The sequence below is a fragment of the Cricetulus griseus genome, chromosome 4 (assembly GCF_003668045.3).
Source record: "Cricetulus griseus strain 17A/GY chromosome 4, alternate assembly CriGri-PICRH-1.0, whole genome shotgun sequence".
In the NCBI taxonomy this organism is placed as follows: domain Eukaryota; kingdom Metazoa; phylum Chordata; class Mammalia; order Rodentia; family Cricetidae; genus Cricetulus; species Cricetulus griseus.
The window spans coordinates 108,199,417-108,226,600 of record NC_048597.1 but is presented as its reverse complement, the minus strand read 5'-3'; the positions used below and the strand labels follow the sequence as shown (position 1 = coordinate 108,226,600).

The window sequence follows — 27,184 nt, the reverse complement described above, 5'->3', positions numbered from 1 at the left end:
AATCAGGTGTTCATGTATGAGGTCATAGCTCCTGTCATATCTGAACAACACTGATGTCAACCTTTTTATTCAGTAATAGTTTTGGACTTGCATAGCTACAAGCAGATGTATGGAGTCTGCTGCCACCTGAGGACATATGCTCATGTTGTCCTTGAATATTCACACCCTCTCCCAAGCTGAAGGCTAACAAGCACTGGCTAGATCCCTAATGCATAGTGTTGACATTTTGTATGTGGATGGAGAGTCCTTTTGTCTCTCCTTAGTTAGGTCTGGTTGTTGTGCAAGATGCTCGATGCTTTTCAGAATGTAGGATTATTCAAATACTGTTTCCTGCTCAACCTCACACACAGGGGACCTCACTCACCTCTGTAGGTACCCATGGCACATTTGATAATTCAAGTGATCTGATGGCTTTTCCCTCATCAGGACATTTGGTGCTGGTTCCTCTGATGACCCTGATGTCACCATCCCACACATGGATTCTGCTCTTGAGGTCATACCTGTCCTGGCTCATGAATCTCCCTATGTTCTCCATAGCCCACTGTGCTGCAGAGCCCAGAGGTTTGGTCCCTTGCCTTCCTTTGAGGTGAAGGCTGTCTCAGCCAACCTCATTCAGCTTTTAAAAAGAGGAACCCTGCTGATTTTTTTAATGAATTGAAGAAATTAATTATAGGCTTGGGATCCATTGCAGTTATTTTTAGAAACCCGTGATCACAGACATAAATAGCACTCTGTTCTGGATGAAAGAGCTGGGATACTTAATGCTTATGGCATGAGGAAGAGGGAGAGGAGGTAGAGGAGGAGGGGGAGTGAGAGAAGGGGAAGGAGGTGGGAGGAGAGAAAGAAGAAGGGGGAAGGAGAAGGAAGGGGGGAAGGAGAAGGAAGCGGGGAAGGAGAAGGAAGGGGGGAAGGAGAAGGAAGGGGGGAAGGAGAAGGAAGCGGGGAAGGAGAAGGAAGCGGGGAAGGAGAAGGAAGCGGGGAAGGAGAAGGAAGCGGGGAAGGAGAAGGAAGCGGGGAAGGAGAAGGAAGCGGGGAAGGAGAAGGAAGCGGGGAAGGAGAAGGAAGCGGGGAAGGAGAAGGAAGCGGGGAAGGAGAAGGAAGCGGGGAAGGAGAAGGAAGCGGGGAAGGAGAAGGAAGCGGGGAAGGAGAAGGAAGCGGGGAAGGAGAAGGAAGCGGGGAAGGAGAAGGAAGCGGGGAAGGAGAAGGAAGCGGGGGAAGGAGAAGGAAGCGGGGAAGGAGAAGGAAGCGGGGAAGGAGAAGGAAGCGGGGAAGGAGAAGGAAGCGGGGAAGGAGAAGGAAGGGGGGAAGGAGAAGGAAGGGGGGAAGGAGAAGGAAGCGGGGAAGGAGAAGGAAGCGGGGAAGGAGAAGGAAGCGGGGAAGGAGAAGGAAGCGGGGAAGGAGAAGGAAGCGGGGAAGGAGAAGGAAGCGGGGAAGGAGAAGGAAGGGGGGAAGGAGAAGGAAGCGGGGAAGGAGAAGGAAGCGGGGAAGGAGAAGGAAGCGGGGAAGGAGAAGGAAGGGGGGAAGGAGAAGGAAGCGGGGAAGGAGAAGGAAGGGGGGAAGGAGAAGGAAGCGGGGAAGGAGAAGGAAGCGGGGAAGGAGAAGGAAGCGGGGAAGGAGAAGGAAGCGGGGAAGGAGAAGGAAGCGGGGAAGGAGAAGGAAGCGGGGAAGGAGAAGGAAGCGGGGAAGGAGAAGGAAGCGGGGAAGGAGAAGGAAGCGGGGAAGGAGAAGGAAGCGGGGAAGGAGAAGGAAGCGGGGAAGGAGAAGGAAGCGGGGAAGGAGAAGGAAGCGGGGAAGGAGAAGGAAGCGGGGAAGGAGAAGGAAGCGGGGAAGGAGAAGGAAGCGGGGAAGGAGAAGGAAGCGGGGAAGGAGAAGGAAGCGGGGAAGGAGAAGGAAGCGGGGAAGGAGAAGGAAGCGGGGAAGGAGAAGGAAGCGGGGAAGGAGAAGGAAGCGGGGAAGGAGAAGGAAGCGGGGAAGGAGAAGGAAGCGGGGAAGGAGAAGGAAGCGGGGAAGGAGAAGGAAGCGGGGAAGGAGAAGGAAGCGGGGAAGGAGAAGGAAGCGGGGAAGGAGAAGGAAGCGGGGAAGGAGAAGGAAGCGGGGAAGGAGAAGGAAGCGGGGAAGGAGAAGGAAGCGGGGAAGGAGAAGGAAGCGGGGAAGGAGAAGGAAGCGGGGAAGGAGAAGGAAGCGGGGAAGGAGAAGGAAGCGGGGAAGGAGAAGGAAGCGGGGAAGGAGAAGGAAGCGGGGAAGGAGAAGGAAGCGGGGAAGGAGAAGGAAGCGGGGAAGGAGAAGGAAGCGGGGAAGGAGAAGGAAGCGGGGAAGGAGAAGGAAGCGGGGAAGGAGAAGGAAGCGGGGAAGGAGAAGGAAGCGGGGAAGGAGAAGGAAGCGGGGAAGGAGAAGGAAGCGGGGAAGGAGAAGGAAGCGGGGAAGGAGAAGGAAGCGGGGAAGGAGAAGGAAGCGGGGAAGGAGAAGGAAGCGGGGAAGGAGAAGGAAGCGGGGAAGGAGAAGGAAGCGGGGAAGGAGAAGGAAGGGGGGAAGGAGAAGGAAGCGGGGAAGGAGAAGGAAGCGGGGAAGGAGAAGGAAGCGGGGAAGGAGAAGGAAGCGGGGAAGGAGAAGGAAGCGGGGAAGGAGAAGGAAGCGGGGAAGGAGAAGGAAGCGGGGAAGGAGAAGGAAGCGGGGAAGGAGAAGGAAGCGGGGAAGGAGAAGGAAGGGGGAAGGAGAAGGAAGCGGGGAAGGAGAAGGAAGCGGGGAAGGAGAAGGAAGAAGGAGAAGGAAGGGGGGAAGGAGAAGGAAGCGGGGAAGGAGAAGGAAGCGGGGAAGGAGAAGGAAGCGGGGAAGGAGAAGGAAGCGGGGAAGGAGAAGGAAGGGGGAAGGAGAAGGAAGCGGGGAAGGAGAAGGAAGAAGGGGGAAGGAGAAGGAAGGGGGGAAGGAGAAGGAAGGGGGGAAGGAGAAGGAAGGGGGGAAGGAGAAGGAAGTACAGGATGAGGAAGTGGTAGAAGAAGAGGCGGAGGAGGATGGGGAGGAGGAGGAAGAGAAAGAAGAGGAGGTAAAGAAGGAGGAGGAAGGAAAGGATGCGCAACTCTGCAAGAGGAGAAAGAGGAGGTAGAGGAGGAAAAGAAATGAAAGGAGACGAAGGAAGATGATGGAAGGGAGGAGAGACCGAGGAGGAGGTGGAGGAGGCAAAGGAGGCATAGGTGGAGGAGGATTGTCCACTCATGAGCCCCGATCATGCCAGGTGACAGACTGACTCACAGCCGTTTTCCTACATTCCCGCATGCCTGTAATAAACAAGACTCTATTGAACACCCATTAGGTGCTTAGGTCAGGGTCAAGTTCTCGGGGAGCAACAGGAAGTGCACAGATTAAACCCTTCCCTCACTACATGCTGCTGAAATTCCAATAGAGAGCCCCACAGCACTCAGGAGCAAACTACCACACCTGTCCTGCCCAAGGAGGGAGCTTGCTGGTCACCCTTTTCTTCCATGTGTTTTCCTGGGAGGTCCTTGTCTTTCCCTAGGTGTCTTGGTGGTGTTGGTTAATGACAGTGGTGTTTCTAACCCAATAGCAAGTAGAATTTCCCTGGTGCTGCTGCAAGCCATGTTCTTTGGGGGTCTGCAGGCCCATGGGATAGGCACCCATTGAGATGGTATTGCATGATGGGTTGGCAGCTGGGCTGTTCCCTAGTCAGTGCTGTTTCAGCCTCATCCTCCAAATATCAAACAAGTGTGCCAACCACAAAGTGCCCAGGCTGCACGCAGAGCCTGGAACAATCCACGCTTGGCTGGGAGCTGAGCGATGGCAAGATTTCTTGGCACCTGTTGTTCCCCATGGTGGCCAGCAGCCAGGCTGCCTGTGAGGCTGGGCTACCAGACACTGCTGTTCTGTGGAGGTGGAAGCAGCCCCTGCCATACACAGGCACACAGCTTGTGTGTGTGTGTGTGTGTGTGTGCGCGCGCACGCGTGCGCATGCACACACACACACACACACACACACACACACACACACACACACACACACACATACACACTCTTAAAAGACGCATGTGCCCCCCTGCACATCTGCACCACTGAATACTCCTCTTTGACCACTTGTCCTGCCTCTGCTGTGCAGTCCAAGGTCCGAGAGCTGGAAGAGAAATGTCGCGTGCAGAGTGAGCAGTTTAACCTTTTGTCCCGGGACCTGGAGAAGTTCCGGCAACACACTGGGAGTATTGACTTGCTGGGCAGCAGCCCAGTGGCCTTGCTGGATGTCCCGTTGGCCCCTGGCAAGCCTTTCCCACAGTACATGAATGGACTAGCCACCTCCATACACAAAGGTAAGTGGCAGATGTTTGCAACAGCTGGGGAAGGGGGCCTGTGGTGGAGAGTATGAAGACCTACTACAGCAGGACTAAGGACAGCCCAGGCTGCTATGTCCTTATCCATTCATAGAGTGGCTTGAATACTCTAGTATTCGGGTGAACTGGTTTGTGTGGGTACAGGTGCACATGAATGTGTGGGTGCATGTGTGTAGAGGACAGAGGTCAATCTTTGATGGTGTTCCTCAGGAACTGTCCACCCTGCTTTTGAGACAGGGTCTTGCTTTGGCCCAGGGTTTGTGGATTAGCCTAGGATGGCTGGCAAGTGAGCTCCAGGGATCTGCTTGTCTCCATGGCTCTAACACTGGCATTCTGAGAAGTGCTGCCATGTCTAGCTTTTTGCATAGATGCTAGGGATGGAACTCAGTTCCTCATGCTGGTGTGGCAGACACTACCAACTAAATTATCCCCCAGCCCTTCCCTCCAGATTACAGGCTTCATACCTTGATAAGCCAATGCCAGAGAATTGCAACTACTTCTTAAACAGCCTTGGCCATAGTGCAAAACAAAACAAATCCCCAACTTGTTGATATATTTCAATTAGGGGAGCAATTAGGGAGCTGAATGCTAGATTTCCTTTTGTAACAATGTTAAGACAATTTCCAAACTCTCCTGGTTCTTATCAAAATGGAGTGGTATCCCTGGTAATTTTTTTTTAAATTATAAAAACAAGGCAGTGCTCATCCCTCTGTGTCAATGGAGTTCTCTCCCCCAGCTCCTCAGCTATTATTTCTTTCCTTCTAGCTCTCAAATTGCAGGAACTGACAGACAGCACCAGTGACTGTTGCTATGAGAAACAAGATGGAAGGGATGGGGCTGCCCAAGGCCTTCTGACTGTTTACTGTTTACTGGCTGTTACAGGAGGTGTCTGGGTGCCAAGGTTGTGATGTCTGTTAGATGTCAGGGTCATGTAGTAAGTCCTTCTCAGATGCAAGAGATCAGATAGGCTTCAAGGTAACCTCTGGCCCAGATCGATGCTTGCAGATAGATGGTGAGGTAGAAAGAGGCTGGGGCTGTTCTAGAAGGGGTGGTTGGGCTCAATATTCAAGCCGTGAAAGGCACAAGACAGCTTCTGTTCTCTCCAGAGAACTTGCAGCTTCCTGCTTTGCATCCTAGCTGCAAGGGAATCACATAGATCACCCCCTCAGCATGGCAAAATCCTAGGACGCCACCTAAGGCAGAGCTGAAAGTTTCTTTGGGGGAGGGGTGGTTACACAGCTACCTCTGCCTGGCATGTGTCTAGTTCTGACTCCAAAGGAATGCAAGTGTTTGGCACCAGCCACAGGTGTGCACCGCTCTTCTCAGGCATGAAGTGGCTGGTGCTCTCTTGAACTTTCAGCAGCTATGATCATCTATAGGAGAGAGCTGCACAAGATTGGGGCCATTAATTTCTTGCCATGAATGGGCTCATGAGGCCCTGCCTCTCTCTGAGGCTTTATAGACAGTTCATGGCTGCTGTGGAAGGGGCTTATGAGGCCCCATCTCATTTGGGAGACACTTTCTTTTCTGGTGTAGCTGCTTGTGAGCACCCCCGGCTCTTCTAGTTAGCTCTATTTAAACCAATCTAGATAGTCCCTTAGAGATGTGCTCGTGTGCCATGGGACCCAGAGCATATGCTTCCTGACTGTGTTTGGGAACAATATAGTATGACACACTGTAGATGAAGTATTAAATACCAAGACCTAAACCTATTCACCTTGAAGCCCAGGACTTCGCCACTAATGTTTCTGTACCATCCTGCTTCCTTGGCCAGCTGGCCACCACTTTCCCTCTCTGCTTCTAGAACTCTGGCATCATCAGAGTCCACATGTGACTGACCATTGTGGTCTGCATCTTCTGGTGCCCAGATTATTTTATTTTGAATAAGGCACTCCAAGTACTTCCATGCTGGTGGGAGCAGCAGGATTTTCCTCTTTATTTAAGGCATTTTCTGGGTCGCTAATTGCATTGGCTTTAGTCCCTTTTTATTTCCTGACTTGGTCTTGGGGGTCTCCTGTCCCCCAGTAAGGCAACTGGAAGTTGGGGAAGTTCAGGAAGAGGCTGGATGCCCCAGACAAGAGGTATGCTGACCTGAAAGCAGCAGAGGGTGCCAGGGAAGGCCAGGCCATACTTTACGTTTAGAATCAGATTTGAAAGAGTGTGGTTTCAGAGTTCAGATCAGGCCATCCTGGGTCAGTGTGCTCCAGGCCTGGCCTCAGTAACATCCTGTGAGGATAGGGTGCAGGGACCTGCCTTGGTATTGAGAAACCTATGAAATCATTTCTAGCCAGAAACTTGGTAACTGGACAATTGGGACTTTTTTTTTGGTCAGATTGACAACAGATTTCAATGTAAACCAGTACGAGTAGTAAGGTCATTGTCATCCAAGAGGGGAAGAGCTGGAGCGTAGCTTCAGGTACAGCTCCACTCAGGGACCTTTGATGATGTCATAGAAGATCCAGGCTCTGCCTCTCCATATTATAGTGCCCAGCTCTGTGGGCCCACTGGGTACTTTCTATCCCCATCAGAAAGGCTGTAGGGTCACTGGGCCTAACAGCCTCCTGATTTCAAGCCAACAGAAGGAAAAGACCCCATGCTCTGGATGCGCCAACCCTCCCTGATTGGACCTTCTTGTGCCTCATATCACATGTCACCACCAAACCTTCAGTACAACTAGCCTGTATGCTACCCATGATGATCTAGTCCAGGGCTACAGTGAGCCATGAGGGAGGAGGACATGGGTGAACCTCACGTGGACAACGGAGAGAGCAGAGTACAGGGAAGGAAAAAAGCTAGCATGCTGATCCAAGGACCTGTCTCCTTCCCTCATCTGCTCCTGTGTCCTGGCCAGGTCACGAGGGCCCCGCTGGACACTACTCTGTGATTGGTGACTATATCCCATTGTCTGGGGACAAGCTGGAGTCTCCGTGTGTGACACCCTCCTTCCTGTTACGATCCAGCAGCCCAAGATGCAGATTTGAGTCCGAGGTGAGTGCCACTTAGCCAGCTCCAGATTGAATCTGGTGGGATGGATGTCTACACCCCACCCCTTCATCCTTCTTTCCATGCCCCCCTCCTTTCTCCCACCCACCCAGGTCCTGTTTCATTCCATTAATTTTCTACATCCATCACCATGGGTCAGGAATTAGGGACCTACTGTTTACAGGCAGAGGAGACCCTGGATATTATGAGGAGGCAGGGGATACAGGCAGTGGGAGGACTCAGCAGCCCATCAGTATCTGGACAGCCAAGTGCTGTGAGGGTTCTACAGACAGCAGAACTGGCTACATGGACTTCTGATCAGACAGGAAGGGGCTGTGAAACCAGGAGGTTCCTCAATTGGTGTTACTGTATACCTGAGAAGCCAGGCATTTGGTTGACTGAGTACAGCTGGGAGGTGGTGGGGTGGGGATAGGTGTGGCTTTGATCCCTTGAACAGCACTAGTCTCTGTGTAAGTCACACAGGGTGGTGCTGGAGGACTCCCAGGAAGGAGTGGCATGAAGGAACACTCTGCCTTCCACACACACAGGATGGGAGGGGAACTTGCCTTCTCTAGGGCACTATTACTCAGTCTCCCTTTTATCTGAGATGAGTGATAGTAGGTCCTTATCTCAGAGGCATATCGCCACATGCCCCGGGATTGTTGCAACAGGGACTCTGGTGGCAGTGTCCTTAAATTCTGTGGATGCCGAGACCCCAGGGTGAAAGAGGGGAAATGAGGTGTTTAGGTGGGAGCTCTGCTTTGGCCCCACCTCTCTCTCTCTCCAGGCCTACCCCCTGAGAAAGCCTGCCAAGCAGTGGCCATTACCCCCCAGATGCTCAAGACCACGCCTACAGTGTATTTAAGACCAGGCCCATAGTCCTGCCACGTGATTTCTCTCCTGCCTTCTTCCCCTGAGAATCACCCAGGAGTTGCTTTGCACAGATTAAACCTGGTTTTATTAATTCGGCTGGATTTGGCTCACTGCACTAGCAGAGAAACCTACAACTGGGGATTTTTCAAAATACTTATCAAGAGGGTTCCTACTTTTTCTTTTCCCAGGGGTCTCTGGGCTTACTGAATGCCACTGGAGATGGCAAATGGGGTCCTCCCTAGCAAGAGCCCTCTGGAAGCAAAGGGTGTGGTCACCTCTGTCTTCCACAAGCTACTTGGCATGGCATTCAGGTGTCTCAGGCTATAGTACTTGGGGAGGGCACCCAAGTCTCTGTTGATGTTCAGGCTAGGGTTCCAGAAAAGGTCTGTGGAGGTGGTTCCCATTTTATGAGAGTTTCAAAGACTGGGCTTCTTTCCCAATGAAGCCCAGTGAAGCTGTGGGCAGATTTCCTGAATGTCACCATGGATGGTGTTATGTCACTGTATGTGGGGGGGTGCACATACGGGGGTGTGGGGACATGAAACCTTTAGTATCACTAACTGAAAACCACCATCACTGTCTTCACAGATGGACAATGACCGGAATTCTAACAACTCCAAGCAAAGCAGTTCTGGGAAGGTGCACCTGTGTGTTGCCCGCTACAGGTAGGGTTACCACACCACATTCCCCACCCTGAGCGCTGGGGCAGAAGAAGCAGGTGAGAGGCAGGGGGTGCACAGGATGAGATCACACTTTGTGTGAGCCTCTGTGACCCAGTGTCTCAAGCTGAGCACCCAAGGGCTTGCTCCCTCACACTCTGGAGGTCAGCAGCCAAATTAAGGTGCCCCATGGTCATGGCCCTAGGAAGACTCTGGGGGAGAGTCTCAGGTCTTCCTCAGGTTCTGGCGGCCCCAGTGGCGTTGGTTTACAGCTGCATCTCTCTAGTTTATGTCTCCACCTTCTCATGGTCTCCTCTTCTGTGTGTGTTCCTGTGTCTCATGCATTAATGTTCACCTTGGCCAGTGTGATATTTTCTCACCTGGGTGACATGTGCAGGGACAGACTTCTTGGCAAATGAGGACACATTCAGAGAGATCAGGAGCTGAGATTTGTGACAGATCTTTTGGGGGGACATCATTTAATCCACAACAGGTGGCAAACAGAATGTCACAGGGGAGACTGTGCCCAGAGCCTCCATCGACACCTCCCATTCCCCACCCTCTATTATTTTGCTGAAATCTCAGGCATTGTGTCTTGGAAGTACTCAGTAGGGCATACAGTTGATCAAACACAGTTTCTGGATTTTTTTCTTTGTGAAAGTGTGCAAAGATATATCATAAGGACATTTAATAGGACACTGAATACATAAGCCAGGAGTTAGAAGTGGTGTCTAATCTGATATTAGAAAAACAATTCCATATAGTTTGGTGACCTAGACAGTGGAATATTATACTAAAACTAAAAAAGCAATGGCAGACTTCATGAGGTAGAAATACAGTATCCTACATTGCAAGGTTAAAAGAAAAAAAAAGGTAAGTAACATGTATAATGCTGTTCTACCTCAGTTAGTTAATACATACTCAGAGGCAATATAATTGGGCTGGAGAGATGACTTAGTTGTCAAAAGTCCTCAATGTCCTTCCAGAGGATGTAGGTTCAATTCCAAGCACCCACAGCTCACAATTGCCTGCAACTCCAGCTCAAAGGGACTCAGTGCCCTCTTCTGGCTTCTACAGACACTGCGCACACATGTGCACATATATGCACCCAGACACATAAAGAAATAAATCGTAACAAATAAAAGCAACAGTGTTCACTTTGTTCGTAGTAGATATTGGAGTTCAAGCTGAAGATCAGAAAAGCAAAGCAGCCAGCTACTAGAGCTCTTTCATCTACAAAATCTTCAGACTGAAAAGAGAGAGTTCCTGTCTCAGCCCACCTTATATTCCTCTCTAATGTCGGGATTAAAGGTGTGTGCCACCACTGCCTGGCCTATATGACTGACTAGTGTGGCTAGCTTTGCACTCTGAACTTCAGGTAAGCTTTATTAGTTAGACCATAAACAAAATATTACCTTTAACCATTGGTGTGAGCTAGCCAGAGGAGGCTTGAGAGGAGACATAGGATCTCACTAACATGTGCTATGGCACCATTTGAGATGTAATAGCTGTGAGGGCCACATGCTGGCAGACCATGGCCAGGGCCACTAACATGCAAACTGCTTCTTCCCACAGTTACAACCCTTTTGATGGGCCCAATGAGAACCCGGAAGCCGAGCTGCCTCTCACGGCGGGAAAGTACCTCTACGTCTATGGGGACATGGATGAGGATGGGTTCTATGAAGGTCTGTGGATGTGCTGCGGTTGATGGGCACTTGTTCCAGGCAGAAGACCAGCCTGCCCGGGCCCTGGGAGATGCACCAGGTTCCCACATGTTCCTGGCTGCTAGCCCTCTGTTCTGTCCCTCCCTATCCCTAAAGGTCCCAGTCTCCCTCTGTGATGATTGCCAGGACAGTGGAGCTGGCTTCCCGAGTGTTAATGGCAATAGATGGCTGGCACTTGGGAGCCTCGAGTGTTCATCTTGGCAGAGCTCCTGGGCAGCTGTGTGCTGACATTGATGCTGATGGATGCTCTACAGTCACCTCTCGTTATCCATGGGGAACAGGTCAACACTCAACCTTAAGGATGCTTGAGTCCCTTTTAAAATCATGAGGTGTTTGCACATAGCCTGGGTGCCTCCTCCTGTGCACTGGAACTCCTTCCTAGATGGCTTCTAACACACAATGAAAGTACTTCCCAATGACAATTAGACTGTAGACAGACTCTGTACATGTTCTATACAGATAAAGTTATTTTTCATTAATTTTTTATTAATTTTATATACCAGTCACAGTTTCCCCTCCCTCCTCACCTCCCAATCCCTCCCCCAACCTCCTTTCTACCTCTATCCACTCCCCAGAAAGAGTAAGTCCTCCCATGGTTAGTCAATAACACCTGGCATACCAAGTTAAGGCAGGACCAAGCTCCTCCCTGCTGTATCAAGGCTAAGCAAGGCATCCCACCATAGGGAATAAGTTCCAAAGAGCCAGCTCATGTGCCAAGGACAGATCATGGTCCCACTGTTAGGGGCCCCACAAACAGACCAAGCTATGTAACTGTCACCCACACACAGAGGATCTGGGTCGGTCCCATGCAGATTCCCTAGGTGTTGATCTGGAGTCCATGAGCTCCCCTGAGCTTGTGTCAGGTGTCTCTGTGGGTTTCCATGTCATGATCTGGATCCCAAACTTATTTTTTTAAATCTTTTCCATATTTTGAGGCCTGGGGACTGGTGGATAATAAGGACCACTGTGTTCCCCAAAGTGCCCATCTGTGGACCCATCACATGACCTGACTGGGTGTGACTTTCCTGTTCTTGGGGGCCTTGAGACTCTTGTTAGCTCAGAAGTTCAGCCTCATTCCCTGACATCCCCTTCCCATTCTACTCGCCCTTAGAGTTTACAGAAAGGAACTGGGCTCCATCTACCCAGAAGGCCTCAGCTTTATTGCTTTTTAGCCTAACAACAATGCTACTGCCCACAATCAGCTTTCTGGTTTTATTTCATTTGTATTTTATATGTATGGGTGTTTTACCTGCATGTATGTCTGTGCCTCACATGTGTGCAGTGCCTCGGGAGGCCTGAAGAGGGCATCAGATCCCCTGAAACTGGAGTTGCTGGTAGTTGTGAGTCATGGTGTGGGTGCTAAGAATTGAACCCAGGTCCCCTGGATGCTCTTAAGCACTGAGCCATCTCTCCAGACACTGCTTCCTGATTCTAGATGGAGTTGTCCATCTCATGGCCCTTCTGCTCTATGGGAAAGCCTGGTCTTGTCCTAGTCTCCTGAGCAGGAGGGATGTTTGTTGAATTAGTTTTCTCTTGAATGAGCTTGGATTGCTTCTCAGAGTACATGGGAGCGTTGGGATTCATTTCCTGGATGCCCACTTATAAGAGTTGCATTGCTCCTGTGACATCTATAAGCTGAGGCCAAGTGAGTGGGCAGCCCTCTCCCTGGATGTGCAGCCCCAGGAGATCTCACCTTAGGGTCAACAGAATGCCTAGCTCCACCGCCAGATGACTTCGTTGAAGTCCCTGAAACTTTCCCATCATGCATTGTGCCCACCTAAAGGCTCCAAGGGCCTCACTCAAAGGGGTTCCAAACTCAGGCTTTGATGGTGTGTGTGACAGTGGGACTTGTTTCTGTTCTCTGTGCCTCCATCTTTCCCATTGCAGGATGGCAATAACAATAGCACTCACTGTTCTCAATGTCTGCAAAATGGGTTGGATGCTAGGAAGTGCTTGGAACATAGCCTTGTACATGGTCATTCCTCAGTAAATATTAGATACTGTCATCACTATCCCCATCATCACCTCTGTCTCCAATACCTTCACCATCATAGTTCCCATCACCATCACCATCACCACTATCATAATCACCATCACTGTTATCAATCACCATTATCATCACCAGCACCATCATTATCATTATTAAATCATCATTACCACCGCTATCATTATTACCATCATCACCAGCACCACCATTATCATCACCAATGTTACCATATCACCATCACTACCATACTATCAATATTACCACCACCACCGTCATCATCACCACTGATACTATTACCTCCATCATTATTATTACCAACTTCACTACCATCATCACTTCCATGTGCCAGACTGTCTTTGGTGCAAAGGATTGACTGCCTTAAGACCCATACCCTAAGTAGAGGTTAGGAATAGAATACAAATCCTAATTTGCTCTCTGCATGCCATGTCACAGATCCCCAAGGCAGGGGGATCTGGGTAGGGAAAAAAATCCAATGGTCATGGTACCACAGCCTCCTGGGGTCACCTGGCCTCTCTTGGAAGGTATGCTATGATAAATGGTCGTGTGTGTGTGTGTGTGTGTGTGTGTGTGTGTGTGTGTGTGTGTGTGTTGGAGTTCCTAGCTTCTGTACATAGTCTCTTTTGGCAATGCTAGCATCCATTTGAGTCCCATTAATCCAAGAGAGCACACACACACACACACACACACACACACACACACACACACACACACACACAGAATTCAGCTTCTCTCTAGAATAAAAAAGGCCACCCACCTCAACAAAAGCTAGGAAGTGCTTGGAACATATAGCATTTGCTTATGTCACACAACTTAATGGCAACTCTAATTGTCTCTGACACTTTGGCAACCAATCCAGTGTTTTTATTTCACATCAGGTGGATACTAGGGACATAGGTGCTCTGGTGATTTACCCAGTAGGGAGCCACCTTTAAATCCCTATTAACATGATCCTATGGTCAAAAAATGATAGTCATTTGCTAATCTCCAAAACCTATGGCTTTGATGTGTTTGTTCATCTTGACATTTATTGAGCACCAACTGTGTGCTGGAGTTTTCCAGTGCTGGGCACGCAGTCAATATGAGCTTTAAATCCCTATTGAACAGCTTCCATGTTACCAGCATGTGCTTGTTGTGCACAGCCAGATTCTCATAGGACTGACTGAGGAAATCAGACTTGGTGGTGGATGGGGCTATTGCAGTCAGAGGGTATGGAGGGGACAGGTATGTGAATTTCTACGATGCTTTGCTTTGTGCAGTGCTGTGGGGCCCAGGGTCCTGAGGGATGGTGAGTAACATCTGTTCTTGTATCCAACAGGGGAGCTGCTGGATGGGCAGAGGGGCTTGGTGCCCTCCAATTTTGTGGATTTCATCCAGGACAATGAGTCACGGTTGGCTGGTACTCTGGGGAGTGAGCAGGACCAGAACTTTTTCAACCACTCTGGCATCAGCCTGGAGCATGACAGTATCCTTCATCTTCACTCCCCAACTCAAGTGGACTCGGGCATCACCAACAATGGTGGGGGGACTCTGGACATGAGCATTGATGACATCGGAGAAGACATTGTGCCTTACCCTAGGAAAATCACCCTTATCAAACAGCTTGCCAAAAGTGTCATTGTGGGCTGGGAGCCTCCTGCTGTTCCACCTGGCTGGGGCACGGTGAGCAGTTATAATGTGCTGGTAGACAAGGAGACACGCATGAGCCTTGCCCTGGGTAGGAGAACCAAGGCATTAATCGAGAAACTTAACACAGCTGCCTGCACCTACCGCATCTCCGTGCAGTGCGTCACAAGCCGGGGTAACTCGGATGAGCTGCAGTGCACACTGCTGGTGGGCAAGGACGTAGTAGTGGCACCGTCCCAGCTGCGTGTGGACAACATCACACAGATCTCTGCCCAGCTCTCATGGCTGCCTACCAACAGTAACTACAGCCATGTCATCTTCCTCAATGAGGAGGAACTGGACATCGTGAAGGCAGCCAGGTACAAGTATCAATTCTTCAACCTCAGACCTAACATGGCTTACAAGGTGAAGGTCTTGGCCCAGCCCCACCAGATGCCCTGGCAGCTGCCGCTGGAGCAGAGGGAGAAGAAGGAGGCCTGTGTGGAGTTCTCCACACTGCCTGCAGGTGAGCCATATCCTCGGCGGGGTGGGGGGTGGGGATGGGGTGAGGGGGAGTGTCTATGAGGAAAGGATGCTAGAGCTCACCCTGTATTGGTAGGAAAAGGCAAGAGGAAGTGATCATAGGAAGTCTGTGCTATTCTTGAAATCCCTCAGATCCTCTGGGAAGTTCAGAGCATGGGTGTCTCTTCATGGGTTTAGAGTTGGCTCTTGGATAATATTTGGGGATGTACCCTTAGCACTTGATCTGTCAGAGGCTGTCCTATAATAGACAGGAGGGGAATGAGGTCACCATTGGGACTGGAAAGCCACACTCTACACCTCATACCTCCTCAAACAACACAAGGGGAATCATGAGTTGAAGAGCCCACTCTTCTTTATAATGCTGTCCCTTCTGTCTTGGTTTTGGATATAAACATTTACCGATGGACCATGCAAAAGATGAAGTAGTCCACCAAAGCTGCCACAGGGCAAACCTGTCTCTCCTCTGCTTTCTTGACTGTAACTGGGAGAGAGTGTGCCCTCTTTCACCCTCTCCAATACTCTTGGGGACAGGGCATGTCAGGCTTCTGGAGGTCTCCTGGTATAGATAGGATCCTGTGCTCCTATGTCAGTGAGTTGCCTCTTCAGTGTCCCTGAGTGTTTGTGATATTGGTGGCTGCTGTGTGCATCCTAGTAGGTTTGTGAGGCAGAGGCAGCCCACACAAGTGCAGGGCACACACATGTATATATACACTCAATGGTGATTTTATGTGCAAGAGAAGGATAAAAGATTAGATGGTGCCCTGCCTCCTGACTATCCTCAGGAAGAAGATGAGAGCAAAACTAAAATATGTCATGAAAACTGTGGAATTGTTTATTGTTGGCCATTGGTCACAGGAACTCTGTAACAATGTGGTCCAGTTAACTTTAACTGTCAATGTGACACAGCCCAGAAGTCATGCAGGAGAAGAGCCTTGAGGAGTTGTTTAGATCACATTGGCCTATGGGCATGTCAGTGGGAGATTATCTTGGTTGTTAATTGATATAAGAGGGCCCAGCCCACTGTAGGAGGCACCATTCCCTAGGCAGGTAGCCATAGGCTATGTAAGAAAGCTAGCTGAATATGAGCCAAAGAGCCAGCCAGTAATCAGTGTTCCTTCATGACTTTTACAGCAAGTTCCTGCTTGAGTTCCTGCATGACTTCCCTCAGAGATGGAATGTGACCCAGAAGTATAAGTCAAATAAACCCTTTCCTGACCCCAAGCTGGGTATTTTTTTTTGTCAGTGTTTTATTACAACCATAGAAATGAAACTAGAACACTGTTCTTCATCAGGGTTTGATGCTTCCTTTCTATCCCCAGTGTGCCAGACTTTTATCAAGATTGAGTTATTTTTCAATCTTGATAATCTCTCCTTCTGTCAAGTCATGATTATACTTTAATGTGGTAATTATGCTACTTTTGAATATTCAGCAACGTCATACTTCTAGGGTTCAACTTGGTGTTTATGGGTGGATGATCCTTGTTTTTAAATGATTTATTTTATTTTCAATTATGAATGCATGTGTTTGTGCACGTGTGTGTGTGCATGTGCACATATTGTGTGTTAGTATAGGTATGTGAGCCGTGCATGCAGTTACCGAAGGAAGTTAGAAGAGGGCATCAGATGCCCAGAAGCTGGTATTATAAGTGTTTGAGAGCCACCTGCTGTGGTTATGGGAACTGGATTTAGGTTGCTCTTAACCCTGAGCCATCTCTCCAACCTCACTGGGGAGTTTTCCATCTATGTTTATGAAGGATATTCATGTACAGTTTTCTTATAATGGAAGCCATGCAGATCAGTTGTTTTCTTTGAAGAGATATTGAAAGTTTCAGGTTTAAGACATAGGGTTATTTAGCTCTTGTATCTTCTCAGTTGTCAGTTTGGGTTAAGTACATCTTTTTCTTTAGGTTTATAATACAATTACATCACCCATCCCTTCCTTATCCTTCCTCATACACCCATCCCTGCTCTTTTTCAAATTTATGGCCTCTATTTACCATTAATTGCTATTACATGCTACATATTATGCACACACAGAGACACATATATACATATATATGTGCAAGTGTGCTCGAACACACACACTAAATGCAACCTGCTCGGTCTATATAATGTTACTTGTATGTATGTTTTCAGGGCTGACTATTGGTATTGGGTGTGCTCTTCTCTGGGGAAGACTATTCCTCCCACTCCTGGCAACCCTTAGTTACCTGTAGTTCTTTGTGTAGACTTGAGACCTCATGGGCTGAGTGTGGTATTTCAAGGAATTTCCCTACAGGTTCTCACTAAATAGCTGGCCTGGAACTCACAGAGATCCTCCAGCCTCTGCTTCTCTAGTGTTGGGATTAAAGGTGCGTGCCACCATGCTCAGCTATGTTATCCTTTAACTGTCCTTAGATCCATAGTCATGTCTCCTCTTGAATTCCTGTTGGAAATTTATGCTGTCTCACTGTTGTGATGGGAACGGTGATGTTTGTTACTTCATTGGTGGATTCAAAGCTGAAACTTTTGTCCTGGATCAGTTCTGTTTTTCATAGTTTTATATAACATTGTCCTCCTTTTTCTGTTGGCTTTGGGTTTCACCTTGATCTTCTGTTTTTGATTCATGTTTTTGAGCTAAGATTGAGATAACTAATTGAAAACTATTGTTTTCTAAAATAAATATTTAGACACATAAAGTTTTTTGTTATTTACCCACAGCTCTCAACATGTTCTTTTTCGTTATTGTTAAATATATTCTGATTATCCAGGGAAAATATTCATAACCCTCATTATGACTAGACTGGCTAGTTTTCCAAATATTTGGTGATTAAAAGAAAAAACATGCTGCTGTTATTGGTTTCCAGTTTCATTGTTTCAGGGTTGGGCACAGTTTCTTCTGTGAGTCCAGAGGTACTGAAACCTGTTGTATGGATATTGTCCACCTTGGTGAATATTCCTGGTATATTTTACAGCAATATGTGCCCCATGCTCCCAGGGAACACTGGTAACAGTGAAATTACCTAGAAGAGCTTTTTCAGCACTCCGTGTCCTCACTGGGTTTTATTTGTTTGACCTATCAGTTACAGATAAGAATTGTTTTTAACTTTGGTTTTTGCTTTGTGTATCTTGGGGTTTATGTATTAGTTCCATATGTATTTGAAAGTGTGACCTCTCTCCAATGACATTTTCTCACAACCAACAATCCTCTCTATCCCTGATGATCTTTACGTCTATTTCATCTGATGTTCATGGGATTATTAGCTTTCTTGAGCTAGAATCTACACGTTCTATTTCCCAGCATTTACTTTCAACTTCTTGGAGTCCTTATACTTTAAGCCTGCCTCTTATAAGTAGCATGAGGTAGGATCTTTGCATTGCCATAGCCTGATAATCTGTGCTTCTTAACTGGAATGTCTGTCTGTTTAATTTTTCATCATAGATAAGACTTAAGTCTACATTTCTGCTCTTCTGCAACCGTTCTGTCTGCTCTTTATGTCATTGATGACCCCTTCTTGCTTTCTTTTGAGTTCATCATTTTTAAAACATATTTAGTATTTATTCTTTCATCAATGTGTACAATATGTTCAAATTCACCCCAGCCACTCCCCCACCACACACAACACAGTGCTTTCCAGACACAGGTTGACTATTTTTATACTTTGTTCTCTTTCTACAATTGACTTTTTTTTGGGGGGGGGGATATAACGCACGGTCTTACTTTTAGCGATTAATTTCATGCATGTGTACATGGCATACTATAAACTGCCTTAAATTGCAACGTAATTCCTGTTGTCCTCTTTTAATTTTGTTTTCATATGCTGTACTTTCACAATGCTGTGAATACCTATTCTGTACAGTCTGTAGAAAAATTACCATAGCTGCATGTTCAGTTTTGAATGAGTTTGTTAAGCATATAGCCAGCAGATAGAGAGAAGCACAGACAGGTAGAATACATCATCAAACTGGACATTTAGGACATCCAGCCAAGGTGACTGGAGTAGCCGGACTGAGGGAAGAACAAGCAAAAGTAAGTTCATCAAACCAATTTGGGCTTGCAAGCATCCAGCAGAAATCAGCAGGGGAAACTGAAGCAGCTGGCTGGAGTTTCAGGCTAAGTTTTTTTCTCTGTGTTTGAGCTCTGCCCCTTGGACATTTCGTTATTGTAGGATAAGCAGTAAACATTGCTGAAATGATTTATCCTCTACCTGTTCACAAGGCACAGTGCCTTTAACCCCTTAGCTATTTGCAGTTTTTCTCCTTGTTATAGATCCTGGCCAGCCTGATCCATAGGGGGAGTTTTAAGGAGCTCTTGACCAAGCATGCTTACATCTAAGATAGTGAGGGGCAACCCCACCTCCAGAACCTAGCTCAAACAGCTCATGACACTTCACAGCCCCCTAATACATTGCTTTTCTCTTCATTCAAATAATGATTTCTTTGAAGAATTTTAGCAAATGCCCTTTCTCATTTTCTAATGCAACTGCCACTTACACTGCCCTTTGGTCTTCCAATTTGCAGCCCAAGTTCCCACTTATTGTCATCTCTTTTTAACCCCGATGAGTTTCCTTTAGAATTCCTTATGTTTTTGTTTATCTAAAATAACCCACTATTTACCTTCATTGTTCAAATATATCTTCTTACGGAATTGAGTTCTGGATGCTTTGTTTCTCTGAGGGTGCCATTCCACCTTTGTTTGACCTGTTACCCCTACTGTTACCTTCAGGGTACTTCTCAGAGAAGGGCTTTGGCTTTTGAAGCACATTCTGAACACACCTTTCTTAGACAAAGGTCACATATGAGCCTCCAGGGAAAGGACTCTGATCCAGGCTGAGTTTTGTCACAGTAGAGTAACGTGGATCTGTGCCATCATGCCACAGGTACATGCTGGAGTGAAGGATCTAGCTTCTAACCCTGGGCAGCAGAGTGGATTTTCTGAGCCTTGGTTTCTTCATTTACAAAATGATGTTGGAGACATCATTTATAATATCATTATGAAATGATGTGGAGAAGTCCTTGGACTCTGGTGATGGCCAGAGTCCTACAAAGTAGACTCTGAGTAATACAAAGCATGCAAAGTGCATAGGATGGCTGGCATGAAGAATTCCCCAGTGAGTGGTATCCTCTTCTGGAATGCCTTGGTCAGGTCTGTGACATGTATGGTTTTCCTCTTGAGCTCATGAGTACGCTCCTTCCAAAATGAAGCCATCTGGACTCTCAGTCAAGAAGAGGTGGGAAATTCTACCCCAAGTTTGAAGGCATATAGTCTATCTCACAGCCACTGGAATGGCTTGGAGACCTGGGAAATATTTCCCTATTACCTGAATAAGTGGCTCTGAACACATTTTCCCCCCTAAGACCCAGTGAGCATGGTTCACATGATGTCCTGGTTCACATGATGTCAGACCACATCTAGACTGGAAGCCACCAGTCTAGACCCTTGCAATATCTGGGTCAGGCTTGACTCTTGACATGAGTTTTTCCAGTTCCATAGAATGATCTGATGGGTGGTGTGAGGTCAAAGGTTGCTGTCTCCAGAGTTTGGTGATGAACATGAAGATGGAGGGGTTGGGCAAAATCCAGATGAAGAAGTAAGAAAGGTGGGAAGAGGGGTGTGTCGGAGGTCTCTTTCCTCCAGAACCATCCAAGGCTGCTTGGCTTCCAAGTCCCTTGGCAGAAGGAGCTCCATTCAATTGACACATAGAGCAGGTTTCTCAGAGGCAAAGTGGGGTCCCTCCCTGGATGCAGGTGAATAAATGCCAGGTCTGGGAAGCAGCACATCTTCCATGGGCATCCAGCTGAATGCTTGTCTTTGCTACCTACAGTCTCTTTTTAGCATTCTCCTCTCTACTTTCCTCTCTTCTCTTCCTTGTTAACCATATGGACAGCTCCATTTCCAGGTGTGACAGAGCAAGTGAAGAAGGGCCCAAGAACCATGCTCTGACAGCATCTGTCCCTTCTCTCCTTTCAGGCCCCCCGGCCCCACCGCAAGATGTCACTGTCCAAGCTGGAGCTACAGCCACCACTGTTCAGGTCTCCTGGAAGCCCCCTGCACTGACTCCCACTGGGTTGTCCAATGGAGCAAATGTCACAGGATACGGCGTGTATGCCAAAGGGCAAAGGGTGAGCATGGGCTGTGAGCCTCTCTACCCTGCAGGGGCAGGCTTAGGGAGGGAGGAGGGGGACAAATTCTCAGGGGAGAATTTGAGGATCTTCCAGCTCCAAGACTCCACCAGCCTTCATAAGACCCAAGTTGGGCCTTCACTCTGGGATCTACCTGCCACAAGTCTGAGAGTGAGGAAGTCCCGTTCCCTTTTGCTTCCCAGCTGGGTCCAGTGTCCTCTCTGCCCTCACCACTGCCCTGCTCCACCCAAAACTGATACATCTGATTTCACCAGCATCAGGATCCCAGGCGGTAACTGGCTTGCCAGTTTTAACAGACTCTGTGTTAGCAAGTTAAGACACATGTAGGCAATCTTCCATTTGCATGTGACCAGACCTGGACTCTGAGAAATAGTTGTATTTTTGGTGTTGCTGAGTGGAGAACCTACCTGCTTAGCCTGTCACCCCTATCCTGGCACATGAAGCAGAAATTTTACCCCAAGGAAGTCTGTAGAAAGCTTCTCTTTATCTGTTCACTGGTGTCTTAGTTAGGGTTTTTGTTGTTGTGAAGAGACACCGTGACTACTGAAACTCTTGTAAGTGAAAGCATTTAATTGGGGCTGGCTTACATTCAGATGTTTAGTACATTATCCCATCTGGAGGCACACAGCAGATGTGGTACTGGAGAAGTAGCTGAGAGTTCTACAGGAAGAGAGGGATACCACTGGGTCTGGCTTGAGCATCTGAAACCCCCAAACTCACCCTTCATGACACGCTTCCTCCAACAAGACCACACCTCCTAATAGTACCACTCTCTGGTGACTAAACATTCAAATATACAAGCCTATGGAGGCCATTCCTATTCCAGCCACCACTACTGTTGCCACCCCATTTCCCTCTCTGGTGACAGATGGGGCTGCTGGACTTGGGTGTTAGGCATCCAGCCATTTCTCCCATGATTCACCTCTTGCAGGCTGTAGGTTCTCCTGGTAGAAGTTCCATGAACTCTAAGGGCAGGTTTCATGAGCAGACAGGAAGCCCACTTGTTCTACCCCCTCCTCCCCTCCCTACAACTGTAGCAGTAAACAAGGTCACATTCAGATCCCTGTGGAACCCTGCATCTGGTCTAGAGATGGAAGAAGACGGCTCTGCTTCATTGATCTCATAGCTACCTGGGTCCTTTGGTTTTGCTAACTCTTAGAGTGACTTGAGCTAGATGTTGGGCTCAAGATATTGGGTTTTTCTGCCAGACATCTGGCTTCGGGAGAGGCCACTCCTGGGTCAACATGTGCTGACAGCTTGTGACATGGCTTTCTTTGTGTGCAGGTGGCTGAGGTCATCGCCCCCACAGCAGACAGCATCGCAGTAGAGCTGGTCCGGCTTCGAAGCCTGGAGGCCAAGGCCGTGAGTGTGCGCACCCTGTCTGCACAGGGAGAATCCATGGATTCTGCTCTCGCTGCCATCCCCCCTGACCTCCTGGTGCCTCCAGCCCCCCATCCAAGGACTGCTCCCCCACCAAAGCCATTAGCAAGTGACCTGGATACCAAAGACCAACACCTGGGTCACCATGTCAAAATAGACGAGTCCTGGGAGCAGAGCCAGCCACCAGGCCCTGCACATGGCCACATGCTAGAACCACCTGACATGCATAGTGCTGGCCCAGGCAGAAGGTCACCCTCACCCAGCCGGATCCTCCCTCAGCCCCAAGGAGCCCCTGTGTCCACCACCGTCGCCAAGGCCATGGCCCGTGAGGCTGCACAGAGGGTTGCTGAAAGCAGCAGGGTAAGTTGTGTCTTCCTAGAGGGGTTTTGTCCCCATACTCTTGGGGTGGGGTATGACCTGTCCGTGTGCCTAACAGATAGAAGCCAATATACCAGAGAATCTAGACCTCAGCCTAGGACTGTTGTCTTGAACTGGGCAGGGCCCATTTTTTCACTGGAACATTCCTACTGGAGTATTTCTGTATGTTGGGGGGAGGGGCTATTGTGACTGTGAAGATGGAGTGAGGTTAGGACATGTGCTCAAAGTAAGTAATAAAATGTGCATTAATAAGTCACCTGTAGGGTGCACCTCCCCACCAGGGGGAATAGGACCCAGGAATGAACAGGCCCAGGACCTTCCTACCTCTCCCAGGTATCCACCTATCAGATGCCTAGATGTTTGGGGCAAGCTCAAGTTTCTCTACCAAGGTGTCAGTGGGACCTACTGGCAGGGACCCTCTTAGTGTCCAGTTGTTTTATGGGTCTCACCAGGATGGTGACCCTTGGGAATGTCTGCCAAGGCTAGGGCATCCTTCTCCCAGGGTCTAGGTCAGGAGAGTGAGTATACATGACCAAGGGTCAGCACCAGAGTTGCAGGTGCCTGAGAGGATGTTTCTAACACATGTTTAGCTCCATGTATTCCCATGAGGGCACAGAGCTACCCTGACTCCAGGGCCCTAGAACCTTTTAGAAAACTGTTTGTGAAATCTGGTTTGCTCAACAGTGGCCACTGATACTTACAATACTTACTCATGAACTTGGGGCCTCTGTTCAAAGGGTGCTCCGGGGCTCAGTGAAGCTGAAGCCAGGCCTGCACTGGGGTCACTGGGTGATGCTTATGGCCAAGGGGCGGAGGAGCCCAGTGCAGCCTCAGAGCAGATCCAGGAGAACCCAGCAGCTGCTAGGCTGGGTCAGAGACCCTTTCTGGGCTCCTGCTTCAATGCTATGGTCACTGTTTAAATGAAAGCCTGGCGAAGCAAGCAACAGAGGAAGAAGTTTCCCACTGAGGTCTAAGGTTCCCTCCAGTGACACTCAGAGTGATTCAGGCCCCCGCAGAGAGGAAAGGCGAAGGGAATAGCTGGCCCCGGGAGCCTGGACCTCATGGGACCCACTCTCCAGCAGCAGCTTAGAGCGCATGTTAAGGGGTCACAGCCCAGAATATTCCATGCATCTGCCCTGAAGGCTCTGCAGGGCTCAGTGTGGGAGGGGCCTCTCTAGGATACCTCTGGGGATCTCCTTGCCCTTCTCAGCACTTGGGGGGAGGATAACACAGTGTGTGTTCCTGGGGTCCCCTCTAGCCCTTTCCCACAAGGCCACTCATCTTTGTCCCTTTCTCTTTCCAAGTTAGAGAAAAGGAGCCTCTTTCTAGAGCGAAGTGGTGCTGGGCAGTATGCCAACTCAGACGAGGAGGATGGCTATGCCTCCCCTGAGGTCAAGAGGAGAGGGACATCTGTGGATGACTTCCTGAAAGGGTCAGAGCTGGGCAAGCAGGTGAGAGTGTGTACCCCTGCATCAGCCCTTGACTGGTGGCAGCTTTAGCTGGAGGCATAGGAGTTGAGTTGTGAAGACAGCGCCCTAACCTGCCTTATGCATGTGTGTGCCCATGTGCCCATAAACACATTTGTGTTTATGTATGTACGTGCGTTTGTGTATGTACTTGTGCTTATTTGATATGTGCGTGTGGATACAAGTGTATGTGCCTGTGTTGTGAGTGTGTATGGTGTGTGTATGTTCCTGTTTGTGTATGCTTCTGTGTGTGTGTGTGTGTGTGTGCCTCTGTGTGTACCTTTTACACGAATATGTACATGTATGTGTGTTTGTGTGTGGATGTGTAAAAATGTGTCCCTGTGTGTTTCCGTGGGTGTACATGTGTGTGTGTTTTATGTGTGTCTGTGTATGCTTGTGTATGTGTGTGCATGTGCATTTCTATTTGTCTGTTTGGTAAATATGTGCATGAGTATGTTTATTTATGCACTCATATATGGTACCTGTGCACATGTGCTCATATGTAAGTACATGTGACCAAATGATTGAATTCCTGTGTGTCATTGTGTACATGTTTATGTGTGTGTATGTGGACATGTATATACACATCAGCATGTGTTTCTATGCATCTGTGTGTCACTGTGTGCATTGAGTATGTGCATGTGTACTGTGATGAGTGTGCATATAAACGTGTTCCTATGTGTGTTCTCATATGAGGACACATATATGTTTTTTTTTTTTTAAAGTCTCAGCATCACCCCATGTGATCACTCACCCTGTCATGTGCTCTTATGTAACACTGTATAGCTATGTACACATGGGTGCTCTGGCTCTCAGCCGTCTGAAATGGCAGTGTTGGGCTTGAGCCTCTGTTCAGCTGGTGAAGTACAGAAGTGACAGATTGGAAGTTGAGTGTCATATGATGTGACTTAGCAATACTGCTTGCTCTATCTCCTCCAGAGTCTAGGGTCCTCATGACTGTCATAGTGGGGTGACCTGTGCTGTCCTCTCTCTGCTGCTTAGACACAGTTGTGTCAGGCTTCGTTTTCTTCACCAAGATGAGTGGAGCATACACCGTGCCCCGCATGCCTTCTTACATGGGCTCTACCAGTTGGCAAACATGGGTCCAGGACCTGGGAGCCTGTGGCATGTCCATGATGTCCCATCAGGAGCTGAAGGTAGCTTGGTAGTTTAGGATAGCTCTTTCAGAAGATCCAGGTTTGATTCCCAGCACCCGCATGGTGGCTCACAACTGTTTGCAACTCCAGTTCCAGGGGAGCCAGTCTTCTTCTGGTCTCCCACAGGCACTAGGCACACATGCAGTGTACAGACATACATGCAGGCAAAAATACCCAATACACATAAAAATAAAAATGAATAAATAAGAAAGAAAAAAGTCCCATCTGTGCGCCTTTTTGACCACAGCCCCACTGTTGCCATGGAGATGATTACCACACAGAAAGCAGTCGGGGGTCAGACCTGTCAGACATCATGGAAGAGGATGAGGAGGAACTGTACACAGAGATGCAGCTGGAGGATGGGGGCCGGCGCCGGCCTAGTGGCACCTCTCACAATGCCCTCAAGGTGAGCACTGAGTTCATGACAGGGTACCCCAAATCTGGGGGCTGCTCCCTTCTGCCCCTTTGCCAGGATTGTTTTATGATTGCATTCAGGAGTTCCCTGCTGCTCCTGTCTGCTTTGCCAAGAAGTCTGGAATTTGGGGATCCATTTTTGGAACCCCCGGACACAGCCAGCACTGTAGTGGAAATAGAATTACAAACAAGAAAACTAGCCCAAGCCTTACATGCTCATTCAGTGGGTGCAGCTTCTGGGTTAGCACTAAACTGGCACTGCAGGGCTGGGCGGAGGAATCCATGCAGGCTAGAGCCATGCAGCTGAGGCCAGAGGAGGCCTAGGACGGACAGCACATTCATGGGTCCATCACCCGAGAGCCCCATACCAGGAGAGAGTCCATATCATCCACCCCTGGAGATCCAATACAGATGTGCAGTATTCTGCATTATGGTAGACAGAAGACAACATGCATCGCAGCTGTCTGCTCAGGGCCTCTATGGGGACCCTATGGATGTTTTGCCCATAAAGGTCCTTGCAGGGGCTTTGGGGACCTCCATGTGGCCCTGCATGGTATGGCTCACATGGTTCCCTGTGCCCCTCCCCTAGTGGGTCCCACACAGATCTCTTCTGAAGACTCCTGGTCTGAGACTCCTACCTGTCCTAGGCTATGTTCCAGAGCAAGAGCTACCTTGAAATGGCTCATGGGTGGGTCAGGGAAAGGCATACACCTGTGCTTTCCACCTTCTAGACACTTCTCTGGACAGGGGAAGATGTTAGAAACTGCCTCCCAAGAACTGCTTAACAAAGGAAGGGCCAACAAGGGTGTTGTGAAGCAGCAGTGTCCCCCAACCTCTCTCCCTCTTATAAACAGCCCAATAGTATCCTAGGGGAAGTAGGATCAGGGTAGCCATGGGTATGTGCCACTCACCCACTGGGCTTCTTATGGGTGTGGGTTTCAAGAGTCTCCTAATAAACTGCCAGGGACAGTTAGGAGCTGTGGCCACGCTAGACCCACAGTTCCACATGGCAGTGACTGGCTAAGCCAAACCAGGTTTCCTGGAGGGACCAGGGCACATGACCCTTCATCTCCAACTGGCCCAGCTCACCTGCCTGCCCTGTGTTACCCTCTTTTTTATCTATCGTCCCTCATCCTTCACCTTCATAGAGCTTAACACACCTGAGCCAAACATCCGTGAATGTTGCACTATGAAGGAGAAAGACACATGAGTTATCAGATCCTGTGCCCACCTACTCGTGGGCAGTGGCAGAGCATATAGTAGACTATACTAGGAAACAACCCCTGCTCCCCATGGACCGAGGTGTCCACAGACCAGTGGGGACAGCTGGCAAGGCCATCACAGGCAACATGCCAGAGCCCCAGCAGGCATGCTGCAAGTCCCCAGATCTCAGCAGGGGATGGGAGCAGCTTTCCTAGAGTCAGTCAGCTCTCCCCAAAGGAGGGTATAAAGCAGTGGTTGGCACCAAAAAATGCCCTTCAGAAAGAGAAAGAGGCTGAGGGCCAGAGCTGGCAGGGAATGGTGCACATGGAGACATAGGCTAA

The 27,184-nt window shown here is 48.9% G+C and overlaps 1 protein-coding gene across 3 annotated transcripts in view; it reads left to right on the top strand.

The window, feature by feature from the left end:
- The window catches only part of Rimbp2 (RIMS binding protein 2), a 61,574-nt gene that overhangs the window by 10,981 nt on the left and 23,409 nt on the right, over window positions 1–27,184 (top strand). For all 3 annotated transcript variants that reach the window (XM_035444396.1, XM_035444395.1, XM_035444397.1), the window contains 9 exons: window positions 4,106–4,310; window positions 7,183–7,319; window positions 8,775–8,851; window positions 10,421–10,530; window positions 13,893–14,705; window positions 20,673–20,824; window positions 22,130–22,585; window positions 23,908–24,054; window positions 25,474–25,632. In XM_035444396.1, coding sequence (XP_035300287.1) covers window positions 4,106–4,310; window positions 7,183–7,319; window positions 8,775–8,851; window positions 10,421–10,530; window positions 13,893–14,705; window positions 20,673–20,824; window positions 22,130–22,585; window positions 23,908–24,054; window positions 25,474–25,632 — 2,256 coding nt within the window. The remainder of the gene's footprint in view (window positions 1–4,105; window positions 4,311–7,182; window positions 7,320–8,774; window positions 8,852–10,420; window positions 10,531–13,892; window positions 14,706–20,672; window positions 20,825–22,129; window positions 22,586–23,907; window positions 24,055–25,473; window positions 25,633–27,184) is intronic.